Below are 16,103 nucleotides of genomic sequence, written 5' to 3'. Positions count from 1 at the left end.
TGAGTGCCGTTTTTTTACTCTCTATTTTTTTCTCAATTCAATTCAGTAATTATTTTATTGCCATTACAAATGTATTGGCAAAGCATTTATAAAGTTTACTTTAATTATATTTTCATACACAGTGTATCCAGAAAGTATTAATAGCTTTTCACTTTTTCCAGTTTTTGTTACATCCTTATTCCAAAATGGATTAAATTCATTTATTTCCTTAGAATTCTACATACAATAGCCCATAAATGACAATGTGAGGAAAAAAAAACAAAAACATTTATTTAAATTGTTGCAAATTTAGGGTTAGGGTTTCCTAAAACCTGAAAAATCATAAGTATTCACAGCCTGTGCTCAAAACATTGAACGAACTACACCTTTGCAACTACAGCCTCTAGTCTCTTTGAATAAGATGCCACAAGCCTGGCACACCTGTCTTTGGGATTTTTTCCCATTCCTCTGCAGTACCTCTCAAGGGCTATCAGGTTGGATGGAAAGCGACAGTGTACAGCCATTTACAGATCTCTCCTGAGATGTTCAACAGGATTTAGGTCTGGGGTCTGGCTGGGCCAATCAAGGACATTCACCGTGTTGTTGTGAGGGCACTCCATTGATAATTTGGTAGTGTAATTTGGGTCATTGTCCTGCTGGAAGATGAACCATCGCCCAAGTCTGAGGTCAAGATGCTGCCACCACAATGTTTCACTGTAGGGATGGTATTAGCCTGGTGATGAGCAGTGCCTGTTGTTTTCTAACCGTAACGCCTGGCATTCATTCCAAAGAGTTTAATTTTAGTCTCATCAGACCAGAGAAGTTTGTTTCTTATGGTCTGAGAGTCCTTCAGATGCCTTTTGGCAAATTCCAATACTAAATCTTCCAATACTGTCTTTCATCTGGCCACTCTACCATAATGGCCTGATTGGTGAATTGCTGCACAGATGGTTGTTCTTCTGTTTTTCACAGAAGAATGCTGGAACTAAGACAGTGGCCATCGGGTTATTGACCACTTGCCTGATTAAGGCCCTTCTCCCCCAATCACTCAGCTTAGATGGCCAGGCAGCTTTAGGAAGAGTCCTGGTGGATCTAATCATCTTCCATTTATTTGTGCTTACTGAAATTTTTAGAGCAGCCGAAATATTTCTGTAACCTTCCCCAGCCTTGTGCCTCAAGACAATCCTGTCTTGGAGGACTACAGACAATTCCTTTGTCTTCATACTTGGTTTGTGCTTTGACATGCACCGTCAACCCTGGGATTTTTCATAGACAGGCGTTTGCCTTTTCAATGTCCAATCAACTGAATTTACCACCAGTGAACTCCAATTAAACTCCTAAAACATTTCAATAATGATTAGTGGAGACAGAATGTACCTGAGCTCAATTTAGAGCTTCACGGCAAAGGCTGTGAATACTTCTGTACATTTGAGTTTTCAGGTTTTTTTGTTTTTAATAATTTGCAACAATTAAAAAAAAAAAATCACATTGTTATTAGGGAGTATTGTGTGTACATTTTTTTTTTTTTTATGTTTGTCAACGTTCAAAGAAGTTTTGGGATGACTTCTTGTTGGATGTGCAAAAAAAAAAAAAAAAATTAGGCTTTAGATGTAATTTGACCCGCAAAGATATTATATTTTATTTTGACTCAAACTATTTATCTGTGGAATTTAAAATAAATCTTTTGATTTTATTTGGTAAATTTCATATTCGTAAATATGTAGATTGAATAATTCTAAACCTTATTTAAAAAGTTCTATTATTGATTTTCATTTATATATAGACTTCCTCCAGTATATTAATAGCAAGATTTTTTTAATAGCAAAAAGTATTTTTATTTATTTTGATTATGTAATTTTTATATATATTTTAGTATAGTCTATGTTAATAGTTACATTTATGTATTGTTTTTTTATGTTTGCTTAAGGCTAGACCTGCTATGACAATGCATGAAACAGTGCCTGCTCACTTTTGCCAAAGCCTGGCACTTTTTAAAAAAAAGTTTTCACACATTATTTGCAGCTATGTGGAGTGTTTGACAGCATTTAAAGCTGCATTAAATGCAGCATTTTGTTTTGCATCGAACGCTTTCAAAGAGTCAGCACGTGCTGTTGGTTATTACATCCTCCAGCCTCCAAGTGCCTTTAAAGGGTCATGAAACCCCCCTCTTGCTACAAGATGGATGTGGAGCGCTAAGAGGAGGAGTGGGCGTGGCTCGCAGAGCGGGGGGGAAAAGAGGTAAAGTCTAGACAGGATACAGCTCTGGATACACACATCAATATAGCATCATTATTGTAACACTGTGCCACAACAATAATGCTATAACAATAATGAATATTTTTATAGAACTGTGACGGTTGGGCTAGGGTTGGTGTGGGAACAAGCGTTAATAAAATACAATTTATTGGTTAATTTAATCAGTAACAAATAATACTCGGTACAACTACTGTTTTGACATTACTGTGACGTTTGGCTTTAGGGTAGGGGTAGACGTTAATAAAATACAATAAATGGAAAATTTGACAAATAATATAAATAATTATTGTTACCTCCAGCTGCAACCGTATCTAATCTACCAACAACCAAAAAAAGGACTTTTGTCAGATGGCTTTCCAGCTCAAGATATTTAAAAAATCTGGTACAAAACGAGAGACCAGACGCTCGATTATATAGTTAACAAAGTTAAAATGCAAAAACATTAACAGCAAGTTTTTTACTGGCCTGCTACAGCTATTCATAATTTCATATAATATATAACCACAATTTGTTATACTATAGTCCGTCATTCTCCAATTCTCATACAGCTCTCCGCACAAAAATGCTTGCTGCACACAAACAGCTTGGCTGTATCGGTAGCCCTGACAACATTGCGAAGAAAGCCATGGAACAAACCCCATGGATCATGAAAACAAACACATACAAGCCTTCATGAAAGGTTAAATAATGCTTGTTGTGCGCTGTCTTCGAGCTTGGGTATGTGGTCTGTCCATGTCTGCAGTCATGAATAATTAAGAAGCAGCTAGGGTTTTCTCATACAATAGAATAAGAAAAATCAGCTATGAATAATGAGAAATCCACACGTCATCACTGGACAGGCAAGTAGTGCCACATCACATTTTAAACCTGCCCCAATAATGATTTTAAACCCAGAAGATAAAATTAGCTGATAAAAGCTCAAAATGATCTAGTTTTCCCCACAATCAAAGCTTAACAGGTGCTAACATTGTCTTAAATGATGCTCAACACACAGAAATCTGTTAAAATATTTAAAAGGATACTCAAGGTTTCTTGAACTTTTAAAATTACCATGAGACCACAAATTGCCTGAAAATAAAGATGAATTCTTTTAGTAGGCTATGCAACAGTGATTTTTTCCCTATTTTATCATTGATTTATTTATTCATTAGGATAATGCACCATGCCACCATCTCATTTTCAAGGGGGTCCAACAATTAATCACAATCACATAATAACAACACCCAAAGACAAAAACAAAACATTTACACAACATCCAAAAAAAAAAAAAAAGCATTTACAAAAGGGGAAGTAGTAAACACACTACAAAAAGATGTTCAGATAAGTAAATTAAATCACTACATATATAACAACATCCTCAGGAAAACAAGTACAGTCCAAAAGTAAACACCTCAAATGATGAAATGGATTAAATGTTAGCAGGTAAAGTTTTCCAAACTATTGCGCCCTTAAACATAAAAGCTCTTTTACCTATACCTTTTTAAAATCTATTTAAAATGAATACATTTAAATATAAACTGAAGCCAGTGAATATGTCATCTTGTGTGCAAAGGTTGGCCACTGCAGTATCATAGATTATACAATGATGCGTATAAAAAGAACAACCCAGAACAAATCTGCAAAGTCTATTATATGCCGTATTAAGAGGAGCAAGATCTAATTTCGATGCAGTTTGATAAACAATGTCACTAAAATCAAAAACTAGAAATATACTGTTAGTTGAAGAGCAAGTTTCTTGCGTACACTAAAGGAAAAACAATGTCTAGACCGAAGTAAGGTAAGAATTCCAAGGTTAACTATACTCACAATATGATTAATATGATTTAAAAGAAAGTTCAGAATCAAGCCATACTTCAAGGTATTAAATCATACCAACTTTATGCAAATAAATACCGTCATTACATTAAGTATAGGAGTAACTTTTTTATTTAAGTTTTTGTCTGGAACCAAAAACCATAATGCATCCATTCTGTTTTGGTCAGCTAAATCCAAAACAAATTCTAACATAAATAATCACTTTTTTTTCTTTGCTTTTGTGCTTTAATGAAAACAGTACTCAAAATGTTGTACATTTTTTTCTTAAAAAATGGTTTACATGGTCAAAATAGCTAATAGATTTGATTAGTGATTATTATACATTTTATAAGATTAGCTTAAGTATTTAAATATTTTCTCCCTTTGACTCTTCTTGTTGTTGTTTTATAAGCTATATCATATAATAAAAGTAACTGTGGTTATAAACATTTGACACACAAAGATCGATTTTTGGAAGAAAAAAAATGCAATTAATCTCTTTAAAACAAATTTCCTCTAGAGGGCAGAAATGGACAAGATAAAAAAAATCATTACTCATGTAAACTTGTTGGTATCTTATTATTATAGCCTATAGAGTATTTTATTTGTTAAATGGTAAGTTACGTTCAGAAAAAGCAGTGAAATCAGAGTAGTTGCTAATAGAGTATTTTTATGAAGCTAATTGTTTCAGAAACGTTTTCAGTTAATCTTGAAATTGTAAAAAGGATATGAAAACGTTGCTCTGCGTAGTTAGTATTGGGGAAACAACATCAAACCTGAGGAAAGATCTTCCGAGGAGGCTGAAGGGAGAAGTGTATTTGTTAAAGCGAGATTCATTTCCCTTTTCCACTACAAAGATACATCCGTTATCTTCAAGCCAAGGTAAAGTGCAGTGAACGTGCAAAACGGCATTGTCATACGCTGTGTTGGGTTCCCCTCTACGAGTTGTAGTGAGAAACAGTCCACACGAGTGCAGAAAAACAACCGATTAAGAAACTACTTATAATAGGCCTACTATATGTAATATAAACTGTGGTCTTATAACCAACGTTAACCTCCCTCATATGGGTGCTTTCACACTTCATTTCATTTCAGTTCATTTGCCTGGACCGTACCCAAGTTCGATTGTCTCCCCTTGCCACCTCCTCGGTTGGTTTGTGTTCACACTGTCTTTTTTCCTTCTTGAACCCTGGTACGCTTGCATCATCGAGCTGCTGTTTTGTTTACGGCCGTTGATAGGTGACGGCCACGCAAGCAAGCGCCGAAATAGAAAGACTTCCGCACATCGCGGTCATTCTGCTTTTACTGAAAGCTTTTGGACATACCGAAAGCAACTTGCGTCCATCTGCCGCAAAAATATTATGCACATTCAGAACATCACACAGTATCGGCAGAAGCTGTTTTTGGAGGAGACAAGCAGACATCACTGTGTTTGCCCTGGCTCAGTCCCGCGCGTGTCACCAAGGGAAAAAACAAGACACACACACGAACAAACGAACTTTATGAAAACGATAGTTGGTTGTACAGTTGGCAGTTCAGTATAGTTCACTTACATTATTTGATTGCATTCACATCTGAAGTGAACCGTACCCCAGCCCAGACCACCTCTTTCAGGCGGACTCGGGTACGGTTCACGGGTCCGCACCGGGTTCAGAAGACGCATTCACACTAGCTAAACGTACCGTACTATGACGTCAAACGAACTCGGGTGCGGACCAAAAGTGCTAGTGTTAAAGTACCCTTAAATCAGCCAACATTTTATTCAGTAATGTATTATGCGTCATGTGTCATTCATCCAAATGTGCATGAAACTTTGCAGAACACACATTTTAGCTTCAATATTTTACCCAAGTTATTAGAAAAAGATTGTGGTGGATTTTTTTCCCTACAAATCTTATTTGATTTCGTACATAAAAGCAGCATCAAATATGAATAAAAAAGAAAGATCTTTAAATCCATTTAAGCCCAAATTCAAAAGCAGTTTTCCTTTTATAGGTATTTTTCTACACGCTAAGTTTAATTTCTCAATGACATGCAATCAAACAACCAAATAAAAAAAATCTAGAAAATAATAAAAAATTAAATAAAATAAACATGAGGCTTTCAGCCTCCTACACCTAATTCCAAGATGCAAAATGGAGGCAAACCCTCCCAAATAATGGCAAATTTTTAGGTTACAATTTTTTTTCACAAATACTTTTTAACATAATCTTGACTATCTCTAGATTCATTCAAACAAAACGAATCTTTCAAGAGATCTAGTTTTTTTGTAATTTGTCGAAAGTCCAAGCGGCGTCTATAGTTGGCGGTGGGCAAATACTTTCTAAGTACATAAATCACTGGGAATAGGGAATAATGTGTTGATAAATCAAGGTTATATTGGTCTCAATTAATTTTTTTTTTGCTTTCATAATACTCATCTAAAAAGTAGGTAACCTTTTAACAGATATTTTTACTTTAAAGTAGACATTTTTGATATGATTATACACAGTAAAATTAACTTCTCTCACTGATCCCACTCCTACAAAGAGGATATAAAAAGCCCTGCATGAGTATTTTCAATTAAAGGTAGAAATATCATAGCTCTTTTGTGTTTTGCAGTTTAAATAAATGTAAATAATGTAAGAATTACACATATTTAGGAAAAGTCATGGTATTATAAGTATATGTGCTGTATCTAAACAAAGGTAACACATTTCAAAATGAATAATTGTCAAAAATGACTAAAATACCTCCATAATTCTAGTCTTTGAAATAGTCAAATGTTCAAGAGACCTAAAGCTAAGAGCCTCCCACACATTCAAGATTATATGATTTATTGCAGTTGCTTAAGAAAATACACTTCACAAAAGATATGGATTCATTTCATGGGCAGGGCTTCTGTCTGCCGAATGACAATAGCTTTGTTGCTAAATGGCTAATGAGGTTTTTATTTTAAGAGTAGCTGTGCTTTATGCACATTAGGAAGTCTGTAAAACAGCATAGATTAATTCTATTACTTCCTTTCAGAGGTGCACCCAGCTCTATGAGTTCATCAACTTCTCCAGAAGCTGTACCTGGATGATGGAGGCTTTCTAGAAGAGCTCCTGACTGGTTCGACTCAGGGTGCTTTCTCTTTTCTAACTGATCTGACATTGGTTTTCCGAAAACTGCCCTGGACCTTTCTGAAAAGTTCCAGTGAAGTTGACTTAATGTTGGACCAAACTTTGTGACCTCATAAACCTGCATCAGACTGTCAAAGGACCATAGGAAAAGAACATTTGGCATTCCAACTCAAAACAACTTCAACAGATAAGTTCATGAAGCTACTGAGGCTGTTTGTGGAGTTGTATAATGAGTTTTCAGTTAAGTGCATCTATAGGCCATGTCCACATGTACATCGATACACAAAAAGTACACAAAAACTTTTTTCCTCCATTTTTTAAAAAACACATAACCTGGCACTTTGGAAACAACATTTTTCAAAAAAAATAAATAAAAGGGTTTCAGTGACCTGATGTTGCATTTTTGTTGTTGTTGTTGAGGAACAGCTAAATTGCATAAAAAAGCTGCATGTTATTCCATTGCCAATGAGAAACAGCTTATTTACAGTATGTGTATATATATATATATATATATATAATGACATCTGATTCCAATCTCATGTGCCACACTCATGTGTTGAGGTTTTTCCAATCACATGATCATGTGTTCTAAAAGAAGACTCTTGAGGCTTTTGAAAGGAACAGTGAGCGCATCAAAGAACTCTGTCACCAATACGTCCAGGTAAGGTTATGCAAATCAATCATTACTGTACTATACAGAGTGTGTTTACTCTATAAACCTGGAGTTCATTATATAAGTACAGTACAGCATTTACATACACTGTGTCTTTTTACACTGTCACACTTCAAACATGGTCTTATTTTTAGAAACTTCTTCAGCAATAACATGATTTGAATGATTCTCTGAATGTTTTTGAGATATTGAGCTTCAATGTTTTTTGCATTTCATATAGCAAACAGTATGTGTGTAACATTTGTTTTTTAAATAAAAAATCTTAAAATGTAAACAACTAATAAAAAAATCCCATAATGTAAATAAGTTGTCATTTAATAAACAATATAACTAAATTTTGACAAAAATGTCAGATAGAGCTAATAATTCTAAGGTAATGAAATGTTTTATTGGAGTCAATAGAATTGTCCTAACTCACTCTCTCTATTGGTCCATCCTACTTTTCTCTGTCATGCGAGCCTCTTTTGCCTAGAAACATCCTGCTAATGAAAACATAACTTTACTTGAAAAACAGCATTTTCAGCATCATGAAAGGCTTTCTACCTTGCTAGTGAAAAGGAAAGTTTTGTTACCAAAAATGTCATATTGTTCAGGTGATGACCAAATTAAATATGAAGACAGACATTGAAAGCTTAATTTTAATATATCAATAGAAGCTTTAAATGTAAATATGACATGCCAATATGAGGTCTTATATGAAAACAGTCACTGTGGTAATTCTAGTTTTAGAATTAATACTGGTAATTCCAGTGCTATCATTTCCCTAGGATTAAGCTAGATTCACATATGGCAGAAAGAGAAAATGATAAAGTGTGTAGGGATATATTGAAGTTAATTTCACAAGTAGGTCTATATCAGTCAAATCGCTTCACTACATGAGCCCTGATCCATTAAGCTACTATTAGAAGTCTTCTGCATGAATGTTGTGGCTTCTCAATACTTCATCATCATTTTTGATTTTATCATCCTGTCACAAAAATGCAGGATTTACAGGTGATATGCAAGGTAATTTTTGCAAGATTTTTTTTACAGTTTAAAGTTCCCATCAACTTGAGGCAAGATCTGTGTTGCCTCTGGAAATTAATACACAACAAAAATCCGTCTTTGCTTCTTTTTTTGGCAAGGGCTGAAAACCTGAACAAACAAAACACAAAAAAAAAAGAAATACAATTGCAGTACTGGAATATCTGCTCAGTTATCAACAAACTGTATACTACTCAAAATAAACATATCATGTAATACAACTTTTTGTCTTGTGTGCAATGAGCAAATAAATGCAGGTTACAGTAGCGGCACTCTAAAAAGAAAACACAACATCTTAGAATTGCATGAACAGTTAGACAACAGTATTAATTCTCAAAAAACATTAGAACTGACAAGCATGAACTGGGTCATTATCACTACTATAACGTGTTTTTGATGTCCCAAAAGACTGATTCAGTTCTAAACGAACATATTGTGAAATAATGAAATTCTGATGTTTTAAAATAGTAGGTAGGTATCATATGCAGGTAGAATTATAAGTGTTTTAAAATATGTTTTTGGCATTTTTTGCCATATTCTTTAATTGAATGGATGGGATTTTGCCATGTCCCACACTGCTCAGACAATTTCAGCAAGTCTATAAGGTAGATTTAATAAAAAATTATTATTTTAAATTCTTATTGCCTTTAACAAGTTATTTGGTAAATCATTTTGATAACTTTTATTTTGCTTTCATTCATTCATTTTCTTTTCTGCTTAGTCCCTTTATTAATCCGAGGTCGCCACAGCGGAATGAACTGCCAACCCTTTCAGCACGTTGTATGCAGTGGAAGCCGTTCCGAGAGGGGTCTATATGCAGACCTGGTGCAATGCAATCTGAGCTGCATCCAATGCTTTTTAATGTGCTCACTTAACCCCACCCCTAACCCTACCCACCACAGAGACATCACTCACTCTATTGAGTGTATTGTGTCTGACATTGTATCGCTAAGGGTTGCAATCTCAGCTTGCATCATAAAAGCTGCATCCAGATACATTCTGCACATGTCCTTGAAAATGCTGTCCATCCTGTCATGTACTCATTGGCATCCCCATGCCCATTTTGCCTTTCTTCAGAGGAGGTTAAAATATCTGCTGTGCACACAGTAACTATCTACACTTGTTTCCTATTTTTCCTCATAACTGAAACTGAAATGTTTCAGCAATTGGTGAAGTTTTTTCCTTGCCGCTGTCGCCAATGGCTTGCATGGTTCAGGACTTGTGGAGCTGCACATCAATGGATTTGCTCTTCAGTGTTTGAACTCTTAGCAGTGAATATTAAACCACACTGAACTGAACTGAGCTGCAACTCTGAAAACTGAACTGACACTGTTTCAGTTCTCTATATTCTTCTATGTAAAGCTGCTTTGACAAAATCTGCATTGTAAATTTCTATACAAATAAAGATGAATTGAATTGTGCACCCTGTCACAAATCCTTTTTTGACAGGGTGGACATATGCATTGTTATATTTAATGTGTTATTGTTAATTAGTTAATGTTTTTATGTTACAACACTTATACACAAACATACAACACCAGTAGATGCAAAGCAATACAAACCATTTGGCAATATCAGGCTCAGTCTATATAAAGGATATCCTTTTAAAGTTCATATAATGGAGCTCATTTGGACATGTAATCTAATTATTTACCGTATTCTGAAAAACAAACAACAGTATTATTATGGTGTTTAACTTGAATTGCTTTTTTAAATTTACATTAACTAGCAAATTTAATTTAATTTGAAGGACAGTAACTGTTTATTTTCCTAATCATTTACATATTATTAATTCGTAATTTGTGGCTTTGGGGTTTGCAGTAGCTAGTGAAAACTTTACAATCCTTTCTTATTAACCCTCAAATATTTCTTGTTTTGCATGTTTTGCATTTTTTTTAAATATTCCTCCATATTTAGTTAACCAAATAAAGTCTTTGTCCACCGTCATCTTGTTTTCCACCATCATGTTCAGCTTCTATGAAAATAAACAAATTATTTCGAAAGTTTGACAAAATATTTTGGATTTTAGTTTTTATTTTGAAAAGAAAGTGCAACGATTGCTTATTTTACTGGGAAATAATTGTTTTGTCCATTATTCTATTAATATAAATAGACTTTTTCCAAAATCTATAAAGTTGGGTTAGTAAAAGGACACATGACCTTTCTGAAAATACACATTTTATAAGGTCTAATTAATACAACTAACGTTACGTGGTTAAATGAAAAATCTCAAACTTTTTTTTTTTTTTGTCTCAAAAGCACTTTATAGTAATTATGACCCAACTACGTTTTACTTACTTTTTACTTGTTTCTCACTGTGCACTCAAATACAAAAGTTGTAAACGGCTTCTTCTGTACAATGCAGTTACTTCCTCCTTTTCACAGGAGCGCGCACGATTGCGTACACATATGCAGGATGGCGTCACATTGAGTTTCTTAAAGGGGTTTTCCTTTACTTTTTAACACCGATGTGCATCATTTTTATAAATATTTAGCCCCCTCTCAACCATCACCTGGTTACATCTCTATGCACTCTGGATCTTTAGCAACTCTATTATGTACACTTTGATAAAAATGTAAAAATAAATGTTTTGTTATTTTAAAAATTCAGCGAAATAATCTTCTCTATTGAGAACAAACTCATTTATTATGAAAATAAGTAAAAGTGGTTAAAAACTCAGTATAACGAACAAGAAAAATACTGATCAGCAACCCTCACCTCAAACTGGATATGATGATGATGCAACGAGTAAAAGAAATATTGCAACTTACTTTTAGTTTCGACAGCGGCTAGCTTTCGATTCGTTGAACTTTACTATTATTAATGAGACTCCTCCTATGTGGTTGCGTCACGCTTTACAGTGTATATAAAAAGAAGAGAAACATTCAAGGACTGGAAAGTACGTGGTAGTAGCGGAACTTCAGGGTCAACATTATCGCAGCGATGCAGAGGTAAGATGACGAAATAATCGGCTATGCTATTAAGACCTATTACACGAAGAAGCGTTTTGGCTTGCGCAAGGTGCTGGAAGTAAACAAAAGCTTTTGAAACTGACGCGAGTACAGGATAAATGTGTGTGTATGTGTGTGTGTGTGTATACTCACGTCAGTTTCAAATGCCTATATATATATAGAGAGAGAGAGAGAGAGAGAGAGAGAGAGAGAGAGAGAGAGAGAGAGAGAGAGAGAGAGAGAGAGAGAGAGAGAGAGAGCCTTTATAATCGAGCGATTAACAAGCAATAATTAGTGTGGCGTATATTAGTGTCGCTAATATACTGCATATTTACAACATTTGAATCGTTAGTCACAAAGCGATTTTTTTCAACGTTTCACACAAACCATTAGGATACAACAGCCATGAATATTTTGTCTGAATGGTATTTAGATTTATTTACAGAATTTAAAACAGTTCCAATAAAGTTGGTGTACCAATATTCCTCACAATATATCGAACGTACAAAGAAATTAAGAAATATGTTTTAAACTACATACAGGTGAGTAGATGAGATGAATTGCCAGCTTTTGCTGAACCATCCCAGTACTAGTATTTCATAAAAATTAAATAGCACACATTAGAAATCGCGTGATGTACAATTTAAATAAACATACTTTTATTGCATACAGCTAACACTTGTGTAAGATATGATGTTACCTGACTGGATTTATTTTTATGCAGCACAAATGCCAAACCTCAGTTTGGACCGTGGCTCATAGAGCAGGTGGAAAGTGGGCAGTACGAGGGTTTGAGCATGATAGGCCATGACATATTTCGGATCCCTTGGAAACACAATGCTCGAAGAGACCTTGGTGACGCGGATGTTAAAATATTCAAGGTAACTTCCTCCATGCATGACAATCACCTTTTATAACAATCCACCTCTGCAGTCATTTAACAAGCATAGCTAGCTCGACTATGAACATCTTCATAGGGGGTGGGATAAAAAAAAAAAAAAAAAAAAAACTGGTGCTATTCCCTAACCATTAAGGAAATGCCCCAACATATTTTTGATTTCTCACACTAAAAATGTAAAAATTATTTAAATTATTTACATACTAATGTGAAATATTTGTAAGGCTTTATGTTGAATTTTTGGTCTGTTACAGGAATGGGCTATAGTCAGCGGCAAGATCAACGAGTATCCTAACGACAAAGCAAAATGGAAGACAAACTTCCGATGTGCACTTCACAGTCTCAAAAGCTTTGAGATGTTAGAGGATCACTCCAAAGATCCAGATGACCAACACAAAATATATCGCATCATTCGTCCTCAAAGTAAGTTAACTGCAAAAAAAAATGTTTGAAAATTAAAAATTGGTACATTATAAAGCCCTGACCAAATATTATCCTTCAGATCATCAAGAGATCAAGAGTGCGATCCAGAGTGCAGAGGCAGTTCAACGTCAGCTACCATTCATTGCTGAGGTCTACAATGCATCAAATCACATGTCTCAAGACATGGAGGTTAGGTCCAGATTTATGATTGTAGACATGAAAAACAAAAATAAAAAGTTTAAATAATAGACTATTTAATACAAATATTTGAATGACATGAAAGTCCAAATCAGGTCAAATAATGAATTGCACTACCAGTCAAATGTTTAATAATTAAGCATATTGCATTTTTTACATAAATTTTCAACACTGATAATAACAACCATTTCTTCTTTACAATAAAGCACTAAATTGGTATCATGCGACACTGAAGAATGGAGTAATCCCTGATGGAAATTCCTCTTTGCCACGATAACAAATTACATTTTAGATGCATTTTAAGACATTTTAAATGCTATTGATATTTCCAATGGATTTATTTTCTTTACAGCTGGAATTGCTCAACTTGGTGGAAACAATGGATCTTAATCTGCATGCAGGTAAGAACATTAACTAAAACTACCTTTAATATATTTATAGCTTATGAAATTACATAGATTCTGCTTGTCACTGATCATATTTTACTAATACACTGACTCACAGAGGTTAGGTTTGAAAGTGGCTCTTGCTTTGTTACATTTTCAAAATACCCTTTATTTTCACATGCAGTTTCCCAGTCACTGAAGACCTATTCCCAACCAAACATTCAAACAACTTCAAGCAACTACTTTGAGACCACCTATTCAGACGATCCATGCATGCAGAATAACATACCTGCTTCAGTCCAGCAATCACACACTACAGGTAAACACTGTGCAAGCTGTTGCAGATCTCAAAACCTAATAAAACCTTCACGAAAATGTATACCATTTTATATGAATTTGCATGGAAAAACGGGACACAAAATAAAACCCAGTCCTAAACCTTACTTTGAGTGTGGTAAAAATGTTTAATTATAATTGTATACAGTTATAGGAATTTGCCACTAAATCAACAAAATGTTGGTTGTATACAAGATAATGATGTTGTCCATACCTAAACATTCCAAATACTGCATCTCTAAATTGTGATATATATTTTTTACTTTTAGTGGACCAGTGGAACCTCGACCTAGAGATCTCAATCAGTTACAGAAGAACAGAAGTTTTGAAAACACGTCTGTGCTCATCATTAATTCACTTTTTCTATCAATGTGATCCATCTGAGCTGAGAGGGGAGCAAATACGCTTCCCGACCACAGACTGTCTGATTGATGTCAAACAGATACAGTACACTAAACGCATTTTAGACAGTATTCAGAGAGGTCTCCAGTTGGAAGTAAACCAGTACGGCATCTATGGCTTTCGTCAGGACAAGTGTAAAGTCTTTGTCAGCACCAGTGACCCATGTGAGATCCAGAAACCAGAGCCTAGGAAACTGCAACAGAACTCCAAGGAACAACTGCTTAGTTTTGACAAGTACATAAGAGGTATATGTTTATTTAATATTCAGTTAACGTAATATTATCAACTTCTTAAGCAAAAATTTGCAGCGCTGTTACCAACTGAAAAAATAAAGAATCATTTATTTATTATAATATACGAGGTCATCAGAACTGCCTTAAACCTTTTTACAGTTATTATTGTTTTTAATTTTGATCCCATTAGCATTTAATTTAAGCAAGCGGAAACCATGTAAAACACATCTAGCATTTCTGTCTAATGGTGTGGGTAAGGCAAATAAAACACTGGATTTATGCTTTTAAATCCTCCTGGACTACTTGATACAAGTGGTTAATTGTAATTTTTCAAAATTATGGATTTTTTTTTTTTGCACTGTTATAACTGAGTTTTACGAATATGTCTGTCATTTCATGTCAAGTTAAAAACAGACCAGAACATCCTCAGTTGTATTACAGAAATTCTAATTTAATTACCCCACAACCCCTACCCCTTTCACCCCCTAGATCTACTGGATTTTAAAGAAAACAGAGGAGGGTCTCCAGATTACACCATCTACCTGTGCTTTGGGGAGAAGCTTCATGATGGAAAACCACTGGAGAAAAAACTTATTACTGTCAAAGTACATATTCCACACAAAGGCATATTTTGATTTTGCTTTTTAATCATCTTAAATCATACAATGTATATTTCTGGTCTCTGCAGGTTGTCCCTCTGATTTGCCGTGAACTTCATGAAAGAGCTCAAATGGAGGGAGCATCATCTCTTCGGAATGATAACGTTAGCTTGCAAATCTCCCACAATAGCTTGTATGACCTCATCAATTCTCTGGGTCTGCCTTCAGTGGAATAAACGATCTGTACCTTTCACAAAACCTTTTAAAATGAATACAGCAATTTCATTTTGTTACTGTTAAACTGTATAGCACAACGGAAATAGAGAAACATTCATAGGTTATTTCCATGGGGCATTCTGAAGTGATCATTTTGTGTTGTAGAAATTGCTGTTTCTGGCATTTAATCTCAATGAAACTGTATTTTATCGACTTCCTTACATTTTCTAATGAAGGCTAGGGCCTCCTTTTTATGTCTTCTATTGAAGAATCTTTCACACTTTGCCCAAAGAGCTTTGTTTTATTTTGTCTGTTGCCTGATTTATAAATATTGTGGAGTGGTTGATGAACACTATAAAAATGTTATATCTCTAAATGTCAATAAACCAAAACTAAAACATGTGTCTTGTGTAAAATATTAATACTTTAAATATACAACACTACATAAACATTAAGGAAATTAAGGATTTATATTTATATTTTAAAATGGGTAATAATACCAAGTTATACTGCAAAGACTTTAACAATACACTACCTGACAAGTCCTGTTGGTCCCAGTAGTAAGAGCAACAAATAATAACTTGACTTTTAGTTGATCATTTGGAAATATGGCAGAAGGTAGATTTTTCTG

General features: G+C 34.5%; 3 protein-coding genes across 8 annotated transcripts in view; 1 reads left to right on the top strand and 2 right to left on the bottom strand.

Moving 5' to 3' along the window:
• Nucleotides 1–16,103, bottom strand: part of LOC147837713 (uncharacterized) — a 977,861-nt gene that overhangs the window by 139,067 nt on the left and 822,691 nt on the right. The window lies entirely within an intron of this gene.
• The window catches only part of phrf1 (PHD and ring finger domains 1), a 45,737-nt gene continuing 38,060 nt past the window's right edge, over nt 8,427–16,103 (bottom strand). For 4 of the 5 annotated variants that reach the window (XM_087312337.1, XM_087312339.1, XM_087312342.1 and 1 more), the window contains exon 19: nt 14,131–14,628. The gene's annotated coding sequence lies outside the window, so the exon portion shown is untranslated. Of the gene's footprint in view, nt 8,941–14,130; nt 14,629–16,103 lie in introns of those variants that run through there. The other variant, XM_087312340.1, reaches the window with a different exon arrangement.
• On the top strand, nt 11,725–15,874 carry irf7 (interferon regulatory factor 7). Of its 2 annotated transcripts, NM_200677.3 has the most exon segments (9): nt 11,725–11,781; nt 12,506–12,662; nt 12,934–13,102; nt 13,182–13,291; nt 13,653–13,701; nt 13,871–14,005; nt 14,292–14,669; nt 15,147–15,262; nt 15,346–15,874. In NM_200677.3, coding segments are annotated over 9 exon segments (1,269 nt in total). In that variant the 5' UTR covers nt 11,725–11,773; the 3' UTR covers nt 15,493–15,874.

Source organism: Danio rerio, chromosome 25, assembly GCF_052040795.2.
Source record: "Danio rerio strain M-AB ecotype USA chromosome 25, GRCz13ab, whole genome shotgun sequence".
NCBI lineage: Eukaryota > Metazoa > Chordata > Actinopteri > Cypriniformes > Danionidae > Danio > Danio rerio.
This window is presented reverse-complemented; position numbering and strand designations above follow the sequence as displayed.